The 10,940-nt window shown below is 41.3% G+C and overlaps 1 protein-coding gene across 6 annotated transcripts in view; it reads right to left on the reverse strand.

Annotated features, from left to right (window-relative positions):
• The window catches only part of cntnap5b (contactin associated protein family member 5b), a 52,137-nt gene that overhangs the window by 27,695 nt on the left and 13,502 nt on the right, over window positions 1-10,940 (reverse strand). For 3 of the 6 annotated variants that reach the window (XM_017459005.3, XM_017459003.3, XM_017459006.3), the window contains exons 2-4: window positions 8,055-8,165; window positions 6,871-7,064; window positions 1,604-1,751 (exon numbers count right to left, since the gene is read on the reverse strand). In XM_017459005.3, the coding sequence (XP_017314494.2) occupies window positions 1,604-1,751; window positions 6,871-7,064; window positions 8,055-8,165 (453 nt within the window). Of the gene's footprint in view, window positions 1-927; window positions 1,014-1,471; window positions 1,551-1,603; window positions 1,752-6,870; window positions 7,065-8,054; window positions 8,166-8,292; window positions 8,685-10,940 lie in introns of those variants that run through there. The other 3 variants (XM_017459004.3, XM_017459008.2, XM_017459007.2) reach the window with 3 other exon arrangements.

The raw sequence follows: 10,940 nt of genomic DNA on the forward strand, positions 1-10,940 counted from the left end.
AATCCGAACAGCCAATCACGCATCAGCATCGCAACGCACAAAATAATACAGATACGGGTCGAGAGCTGAGCATGAGAAGTTCCGATTAAAGTGGCCGATGATGACGTTATCTTTGGAAAATGCGAATTAAGTTACGCTATCACAAGGACTTTTTAATGTTTGTAACCATGGCAACAGAGGCTTTAAAAGCTGTTAGGTAACTGAGCATCGCAAAACAGACAATATTAGCTAATTTATTCACATACTACTATCTACCGGTTCTTATTAGAAACCCACAAATACACTTTGTGTTGATTTATTAGTGTGATATAGCTAGCAAGCCGCTCTCACAGCAGCGCTATCGAGCAGTGACACACACACACACACTTGTGTGGTCCGCTCGTGTGGCTTATCGTGTTTGATCTAAATGGTAAACTGAGCTGTCCTTCACACAGTCTTTCTCCTCCTCCTCACAGCCAAACACCGGAGGTCAAAATCAGCGCACGCACACACACCACAAACACATCTCAGGTTCAACTAGTGTGATACCAAAAACCTGGGCAACATGAGAAGTGCTAATTGATAATATAAATGACTTGAGGAAAACAGCTAGCGTGAAGAAATGCTAATAAAAATAACTGAAGAATGTACAGCTACTAGCTTCACCTCAGACTCCGGGTGGAAGAGAATACAGCTAATAAAATACGCTGCAGTTTACGATGCTAGGTTAACAGCTAGCATAACGAGTACTAGTCAAGTATTCTGCAGGAAAGCTGCTGTCAGGCTACATTTAATAACACAGCTAGCATGGAGACTAATGCTAATAAAATCTGATTCAGGCCACAGAAACGCAGCTAGCATGCAACAATACAACTTGTATGGAGATTGCTAATAAAATACACTTCGTTTCGAAATTACAGGAAAACAGCTAGCATAACGAGTACTAACCAAGTATTCTACAGGAAAAAGGTGGTGGTGGTTTTTTAAAAACTTTTAGAGCTGGTTTTTACTATTTTGCCAGAGACATATCTGCCTTCAGCTCTCGCCTCAGTTCCCTCTGATGCTAAGCTAACAAACCCCCCCCCCCCCCCCCCCCAGGCGTTTTTTTCAGGTGTTTTTTACCGTCATTGCTGCGTTGTGCTAAAACACACGTTCTAAAGTTATATATTATTCATGCGATGTTTCTAAAGGCTTACAGATTTACACCTAAATTTACCGGAGATGCACTTTATTGCTGACTGTGTGCGTGTGTGTGCGAGTTTGTTAAACGGGCAGCTGCCATCGAGGCCGTAAACAAGCAAGGAGACTGTTATAAATAATTCAGCTCGGAGACGGCCGGCATCTTTTGAGGATCTCTCTAGATGAGCGATTGATTTCCTTTTGTTTGCCGGATAAATGTCAGTCTGTATTCCAAAATGGCAGACAAAGAAATAATAGGAATAATAATTCCCCCACGTGTACGATTTCACATCACAGTCTGTACTGCATGTACCTCATGTCTGGACACTGATAAAACTCGCCAACAAGGTTTCATCTGGTTACTTTCTCCCCTTGAGGGGTGTGTGTGTGTGTGGGGGGGGGGGGGGTCAAATGAAGGTTGCAGGTGTGTGAATTCCACACTCACTGTAGGAGCAGCCATACGCTTCCACTCGCAGGCCAATCCATCCCTCGGCGCTCCAGTCCTGCGGCAGGAAAAGCAGGTAACGTGTCCGGATGGCGTGCGGCAGTTTGTGATGGACCACACCATCGGCGTCTGTGTTTCCTGGGAAAACCTGACAAAAAAAAAAAAAAAAACACAACATAGAAACGACAAAGAAAAACATCATTCCAACCTTCCAAGTGGGAAAAATGCCATTTGTACCTACATTCTGGGGAAAATGTCATTTACAACTCCCGACTAGGAAGAAACTATAATCCCATGGGAACAAACCAGAATTCCCACATTCTGACCGGGAACAAACCAGAATTCCCACATTCTGACCAGGAACAAACCATAATTCCCACATTCTGACCAGGAACAAACCATAATTCCCACATTCTGACCAGGAACAAACCATAATTCCCACATTCCTACCGGGAACAAACCATAATTCCCACATTCTGACCAGGAACAAACCATAATTCCCACCTTCCTACCGGGAACAAACCATAATTCCCACATTCTGACCAGGAACAAACCAGAATTCCCACCTTCCTACCGGGAACAAACCATAATTCCCACATTCTGACCAGGAAAAAACCATAATTCCCACATTCTGACCAGGAACAAACCAGAATTCCCACCTTCCTACCGGGAACAAACCATAATTCCCACATTCTGACCAGGAACAAACCAGAATTCCCACCTTCCTACCGGGAACAAACCATAATTCCCACATTCTGACCAGGAACAAACCATAATTCCCACCTTCCTACCGGGAACAAACCATAATTCCCATCTTCTGACTGGGAAGAAGCCATAACTCCCACATGCACACTGAATAAAATTGTAATTCTCACCTTCCAACAGGGAAAAACTGTTATTCTCAAGTTCCGACTAGGAAAAACTGTAAAACACCTCCCCCACCTTTCGAAGTAATTCCAAACTTCCAACTGGTAAAAAAAAGCATAATTCCCAACTTCTGAGTGGAAATTACAAGTCAGACTTTTTTCTTTATACCTAATAACATTTTATGCAAATTTATATCCGATGTATCCAATGAAATAAGTAGATTTCCGATAATTTTTCAGTGTGAGGTTTATACTTTTCTCCCTGAAATATATAGTCAGTTTATTTACAGGATATATTACGCAAAGTTCTGACATTCCGTTTAATAACGACGTTTCTTAGCTTCCTCGTCCCAACAGCAGCTTTTTAAAAAGAAATTTTATAGCGCTAAACCCAAAACAGTAGGAATTCTAGCGAGTGGGATCATCGTTATTTGTTTACATTTTATACCCAAATCTAAAACTAATAATACTTATCAAACCTACTGTAATTAACTCCGCCCCCTCACGTAAACCTTTTCTTTTCTTTCCGTCACTGCGCTGAAATGCTAACTAGCATCCCAGAACATGCTATGCAGAAGAAAAGTTTCCTTTTTTTCCTCCAGGCTAACTTTTCTGTCTTTTTTTAATTAGTGCAACTTCTTTTGTGAATTGTCACTTCATTTTGGAGCACAAATTGGGATGTGCCACAGTCATGGGTTTAGCTGCTGATTTAAAACTCATCAAGAAAAAAAAAACTGCAAAGAAATGTCACTTGCTTAGTGTATTAATGTGAATATAGAGTCAATTAAAATACACACACACACAGAGCTAACAGGAAGTTCTTGCCCTACAGCGTCACATGATTAACTATATGCTAGCATAGGAGCTCGCTATTAGCGTAGCCTGAGGAAATCCTCCGAGCTAAGCGAAGTTAAGGAGCTCTTTACGCCTTCTAAAAGATCCTGGCGCTTTTCAGTCCCAGTCCAATTAAGAGCTCGACACCTTCAAAGAGTTTTTCCCAGAGAAAGTGTTGCTGCTGAAGCAATTAGTGTCTTGACGTCTCCAGCAGAGACGCAGACTAAAAAAAGACGACAGCTCTGTAACGACGAGAAAATCCGGTCAGTCCATCTGTATCACTCCGTCTTATCTGAGATACGCTCAAACGTACAGACGACAGCATACCTGTCTGTCTCTCTCCATGTCTCTCTCTCTCTGAGTGTCAGCACCACAGGGAACAAGCCGGCCAGTGATCAAACCCTGAAATGTCTCGTATCGATTCGGGAGAAGGTGAAGCCCGCTTGTTTTTCCTCCGAACGTGGAGGCAAAGCAACCTCTGACTCCGGTGACTCCTCCAATCGATTCCAGAGTTGTCAAAATAAGACGAGTGAACGGAGAGAAAGACAAAAGAAGAAGAAGCGGCCGCAGAGTAAATTCGAGCTGAGCCGCTGAGTGAGGTTTTACCTCTGCAGAGCCCGAGACGGCTATCAGTTTATCCGGAGGATTGAACGTCAATCCTAGCATTTACACTGTACAATAAATCTATTACACTTACCTTCATATCGCAATTAATAGAAAGGATGAGGATTATTCGAGGAGATCAGGATTATTTGAAACGGTCAGGATTATTTGAAACGATTAGGATTATTTAAAACGATTAGGATTATTTGAAACGATTAGGATTATTTGAAGAAATCAGGATTATTTGAAACAGTCAGGATTATTTGAAACAGTCAGGATTATTTGAAATGGTCAGGATTATTTGAAACAATTAGGATTATTTGAAACGGTCAGGATTATTTGAAATGGTCATGATTATTTGAAGAAATCAGGATTATTTGAGGAGATCAGGATTATTTGAAACAGTCAGGATTATTTGAAATGGTCATGATTATTTGAAGAAATCAGGATTATTTGAGGAGATCAGGATTATTTGAAACAGTCAGGATTATTTGAAACGGTCAGTATTATTTGAAGAAATCAGGATTATTTGAAACAGTCAGGATTATTTGAAACGGTCAGGATTATTTGAAACAGTCAGGATTATTTGAAATGGTCAGGATTATTTGAAACGATTGGGATTATTTGAAGAAATCAGGATTATTTGAAACGGTCAGGATTATTTGAAGAAATCAGGATTATTTGAGGAGATCAGGATTATTTGAAACAGTCAGGATTATTTGAAACGGTCAGTATTATTTGAAACGATTAGGATTATTTGAAGAAATCAGGATTATTTGAAACAGTCAGGATTATTTGAAGAAATTAGGGTTATTTGAAACAGTCAGGATTATTTGAAACGGTCAGGATTATTTGAAACAGTCAGGATTATTTGAAACAGTCAGGATTATTTGAAACTGTCAGGATTATTTGAAGAAATCAGGATTATCTGAAACGGTCAGGATTATTTGAAACAGTCAGGATTATTTGAAACAGGATTATTTGAAACAATTAGGATTATTTGAGGAGATCAGGATTATTTGAAACAGTCAGGATTATTTGAAACAGTCAGGATTATTTGAAACAATTAGGATTATTTGAGGAGATCAGGATTATTTGAAACAGTCAGGATTATTTGAAACGGTCAGGATTATTTGAAACGGTCAGGATTATTTGAAACGATTAGGATTATTTGAAGAAATCAGGATTATTTGAAACAGTCAGGATTATTCAGGCTGATACTTGCTTGCTGGATCCAGTTCCTACGAATTTATTCAAATTGTGCTTGGCTGTGTGCTGCCCTACTATCCTCAGCATTATAAATGAATCACTGGAGACGGGGGTCGTTCCAGCAGTACTAAAGACCGCTGCTGTTACACCTGTACCAAAGAGAGAAAATGTTTCTGTGGATGATTTTAACAATTTCCGTCCCATCTCAAATCTTCCGTTTTTGGCAAAAATACTTGAGCGTGTTGTTGCCTCTCAACTCTGTACTTATCTTACAACCAATAACCTCTTTGAACCCCTTCAGACAGGTTTTCGTAAACTTCACAGCACTGAAACGGCGTTGGTCAAAGTCACCAATGACTTGCTGATGGCCTCTGATTCTGGAGCTACCTCACTTCTTATTCTTCTTGACCTTAGAGCCGCCTTCGATACTGTGGATCGTGGTCTTTTACTTACCCACCTTGAAAGTGTTTTTGGTGTGTCCGGGACAGTTTTAAACTGGTTTAAATCCTATTTTACTGACAGTTTCCAGTTTATTTCTATATGTGGCTTTAGGTCTGACACTAGCTCTGTGCTCACTGGTGTTCCTCAGGGTTCAGTTCTAGGCCCTCTACTCTTCAATATTTATCTATCTACACTTGGGCATCTGCTGCGATCGCTCGGCCTCCGACGATACCCAAATCTACATTCACTCTAAATCTGGTGAAAACTTTGATGCTTGTTATCGTTCTGAATGTATTTCTGAGATGAAAACATGTATGAACGATAACTTTCTATGCCTGAACGGCGGGAAAACTGAGGTTATGCTTACAGGTTCCCGTCATCGAATTCGCAAAGCGGCTCCGCTGTCGGCTCTGTTCTAGAGACCCAAAGTAAGATGAGGAACCTTGGTGTAATTTTTGACCCCAGCCTCACTTTTCATTTTTTTTGTTCAGGGCACTGTGAAGGCATCCTTTTTTTCATCTCAGAAATATATCCAGACTACGCCCAGTGCTAAACTTATCCGTCGCTGAAAAGTTGATTCATTCATCTGTTGTCACACGGCTGGATTACTGTAACGCCGTTTTAGCCGGAATTTCTAAAACCGCAATAAACAAACTGCAATATGTTCAGAACTCTGCCGCCCGGATCCTGACGGGAACCAGGAAATGTCACCATATTACTCCTGTTTTGAAGTCCTTGCACTGACTCCCGGGCAGGTTCCGTGTCGATTTCAAGCTCATGATGTTGACATACAAGGCATTACATGGATTGGCTCCGTAATACTTATCTGGTTTATTAATCCCTTACACCCCGAATCGCAGACTGCGCTCCTCACAGTGTAATCTGTTAACTGTTCCACAAACCCGCTTAAAATCTACAGGTGACGGGGCTTTTCCTGTCTCCGCTCCTTCACTTTGGAACTCTCTTCCTCCTGAACTCAGGGAAGCCCAGACTTCTGGCATTTTTAAAGCTCTTCTCAAGACGCCCTTTTTAAAACTTGCATTCGACTGCTGATGTCTTTTTCGATCGTTTTCTAATCATTTTTATTATTAACGTTGTTGTTTTTGTTCTTATTAACTTTTATTCGTTTAATTTTTCTGTGCACTGTGATTTTATGTATGAGAAGCTGCTTTAAAGGCGCTTTATAAAATAAAGATTATTATTATTATTCAGGAATATTTCACTGTATGAGAATTCTCTGAGTTGTTGTTTTTTTTTTTTTTTTTTTATCTATCTACGTATCTATCTATCTGTTTGTTGCAGGAAGTGACTCACTCCAGCGTAATCCTCGTGTCTGTACTGTTTCCAGTCTCTTCCTGTGTCGCTGTACAGCAGCGTGTATCTGGTCACCCAATCAGAGCTGCCGGAAGCACCCTGTGTCGCCACGGCGATGATCTCCATCCTCTCACGCAGGTCGACCTGCAACCAGCGCAGGCGGTCCGTGTGATCAGGCCTCCAACCTCCACCTCCTAACACACACACACATTAAAAAAAAAAATTAAAGCCGATTTTTTCAAGTGTAAACACATTCATAAAGGGGATTATTGTGTATATAAGTTACTTCAACAAAAACAGGATTACGTAATAAACATATTTGGAACGGCCGAATCTTCCGATTCGACGCTTCGATACGTTCTGTAGCGAGCTGTGTCTTTAATGTGGAACTAGCCTGGGGGGGTACCGGTGTAACCATGGCAACCGGCAGAAACGTGAAGCCAGGAAGACAATTTTTTGAGTTTTGATGATCCTGCGTACGTTCATCACCGTATAAACAGTAAAGTAAATATAAACAGAACAGAACAGTGCAGTTTAGCCCCGTAATCTCAACCGCATGCTTTTTATCAGATAAATTAAATAAAGAAATACATTTTTAAATAAAAAAAGAATTTAAAAAAAGTGCGAAAGCAGCCAAACTCTGAAGAGATAAATACGTGTCTGATGTAAAAGGCCATATTGATCATCATCATCATCATCATCATCATCACGATGTTTTGGTGCCACATCTGGCGTAAATATGCGCATAAATCACAAGAAGCCATTGAGGAGAGGGGGAAAAAAAAAAACGTAAATAAATTGACAGGATGAATGAATTAATCCTGAAAAAACAATAACGAAGAAAACCTGTAAATTAACACGAGTTACATTTCCAGAAAAAAAGAAAGGAAGGAAGGAAGAAATGAAGGACAGTGAGATGAGGGGATAGAAGGAAAAGAAGCCGCCAGAAGGAAGAAACAGTGATGAGTTTGAGAGAAAAAGAGAAGGAAAATAAAAAGTAAGGAGAATATCGATAAAAAGAAGCCGGTTAAACTTCAGGTTTGAACAGAAACGACTCATAATTCAGTTATTTATTAAATAAATTGGGTCTAATGAAAGAAAACAAATCCACAGAGTCCTTCAAAAGAGCTATTCAAGCAGTGTGTGTGTGTATATGTGTGTATGTGTGTGATCTGCTGACTCACCGTCTCTGTTGTTTAGCTTAGCATAATAGCCTGCATGACTTTCCGAGGAGACGGACGAGCTGTGGAACGACGTGGGAGGAAGAAGCGAGAGCAGCGGGCCGTTACAGTGATCTGGAGAAGGAACAAGAAAGAAATCCAAGAGGTCACCTGATTGGTTTTTTTTAAAGCCCACGGCGCTCGTGTTAGCTTATTAACAATAATATTAGTGTTTTTCTCAAAACTTTTTTTTTTTTATCACTTCGGACATGTTTACAGTCTGTGTTTCTTTTCCGGCGTGGTAGCCACGATGCTGCGTGATTAAGACGATTTGAACAGTTGTTCATGGTCCTCCTCGTGGTTAATTCCAGCCCTGACACTTCACCTGTCTGTTACAGAAATATAGCCTGTTTTTCATCCGAGAATCATTTGTTTTGTGAGATCAGATCTCAGCGCTTCACACGTGGAGACGGAGATCAGACAGCGAGTCGTTTCAGCGCAGACTGAAGGGACTGTTCAGCTAATTAACCTTTACAGAGCCTTTCCGATGACTGAGACCTTAAATGACATCAGATTCCAACTTTGCAAATTGATTCTAAACTTGGAGAAGGAACAAGGGAGATGTGTGTGTGTGTGTGTGTGTGTGTGTGTGTGTGTGTGAGAGAGAGAGAGAGAGAGAGAGAGAGAGAGAGAGAGTCGGTGATTAAAGGATCAGGAGAGGTCGTACAAAGGTGACAATCCAACCTCTCTCACTCTTTCTGGCTCTGAAACACTTCAGAAAACCTCCACACACACACACACACACACACACACACACACACACGGTTGCTGGGAGATGAAAGACAATGTACACATTTCCTTCAATAAAAATCCAAGGATTTTTAGGATTTGTGTGTTGTTTGAAATCCTTACTCCCTATTCCTTACTCCCTATTTCCTACTCCCTACTCCCTATTCCCTACTCCCTATTCCTTACTCCCTATTCCCTACTTCCTACTCCCTATTCCCTACTTCCTACTCCCTATTCCCTACTCCCTATTCCTTACTCCCTATTCCCTACTTCCTACTCCCTATTCCCTACTTCCTACTCCCTATTCCTTAATCCCTATTCCCTACTTCCTACTCCCTATTCCCTACTCCCTATTCCCTATTCCCCACTTCCTACTCCCTATTCCTTACTCCCTATTTCCTACTTCCTACTCCCTATTCCTTACTCCCTATTCCTTACTCCCTATTTCCTACTCCCTATTCCTTACTCCCTATTTCCTACTCCCTATTCCTTACTCCCTACTTCCTACTCCCTATTCCTTACTCCCTATTCCCTACTTCCTACTCCCTATTCCCTATTCCCTACTTCCAACTCCCTATTCCTTACTCCCTATTCCCTACTTCCTACGCCCTATTTCCTACTCCCTATTCCTTACTCCCTATTCCCTACTTCCTACTCCCTATTTCCTACTCCCTATTCCCTACTTCCTACTCCCTATTTTCTACTCCCTATTCCCTACTTCCTACTCCCTATTCCTTACTCCCTATTCCCTATTCCTTACTCCCTATTCCTTACTCCCTATTCCCTAGCCCTATTCCTTACTCCCTACTCCCTATTCCTTACTCCCTATTCCCTACTTCCTACGCCCTATTTCCTACTCCCTATTCCTTACTCCCTATTCCCTACTTCCTACTCCCTATTTCCTACTCCCTATTCCCTACTTCCTACTCCCTATTTTCTACTCCCTATTCCCTACTTCCTACTCCCTATTCCTTACTCCCTATTCCCTATTCCTTACTCCCTATTCCTTACTCCCTATTCCCTAGCCCTATTCCTTACTCCCTACTCCCTATTCCCTACTCCCTATTCCCTACTCCCTATTCCTTACTCCCTACTCTCTATTCCCTACTTCCTACTCCCTATTCCCTACTCCCTATTCCCTACTTCCTACTCCCTATTCCTTACTCCCTATTCCCTACTCCCTATTCCCTACTCCCTATTCCCTACTCCCTATTCCTTACTTCCTATTTCCTACTCCCTACTCCCTATTCCTTACTTCCTACTCCCTATTCCCTACTTCCTACTCCCTATTCCCTACTCCCTATTCCCTACTCCCTATTCCTTACTCCCTATTCCCTACTTCCTCCTCCCTATTCCTTACTCCCTACTCCCTATTCCCTACTCCCTATTCCTTACTCCCTATTCCCTACTTCCTCCTCCCTATTCCTTACTCCCTACTCCCTATTCCTTACTCCCTATTCCCTACTTCTTACTCCCTATTCCTTACTCCTTATACCCTACTCCTTACTGCCTATTCCCTACTCCCTATTCCCTACTCCGCATTCCTTACTTCCTATTCCCTGTTCCCAGATATCTAAAACTTACTACATTCAAAATCTGTTGTGTATCACAGTAATCAGGTTGTTTCTCAAAATGGCAGCAGTCATGAGGATTCAGTTAGCAGACAATGCTTAATAGAAAAACCGTGTAATTTTAGTAGTTCTGAGTATATTTTCAGTACTTTAACAGCATATCTGAGGTAAATGTTGATGTTCCGGATCAATTTTGTCTCATTTCGACCTTCGCTGTCTTTCGTCGGTCTGTAAAAAACTGAACATCTAGCTACCACACAGTTAACGTGCTAATCACAGTCATTAGCTAGCTTACGCTCAATGCTTATGATTTATTTTATAGTTGCCTAGCGACAGCGTTCATATGAATGGTGAACAAATGGTGTGCTGAAAACCAGGAATCCACAACTTTCATTACAATGAGGCAATTCTTTATGATAACTGACCGTGTGTCAAGGTGACATCATGATAGTGTACTTATAGAAATCACTGCATATTTAGGCAGCATTTTTATTTATAGTCCACTATGGGTGTGTCCCAGACCACACCCCCTATTCACTATATACTGCAT

Source organism: Ictalurus punctatus, chromosome 27 (genome assembly GCF_001660625.3).
Source record: "Ictalurus punctatus breed USDA103 chromosome 27, Coco_2.0, whole genome shotgun sequence".
Classification (NCBI taxonomy): domain Eukaryota; kingdom Metazoa; phylum Chordata; class Actinopteri; order Siluriformes; family Ictaluridae; genus Ictalurus; species Ictalurus punctatus.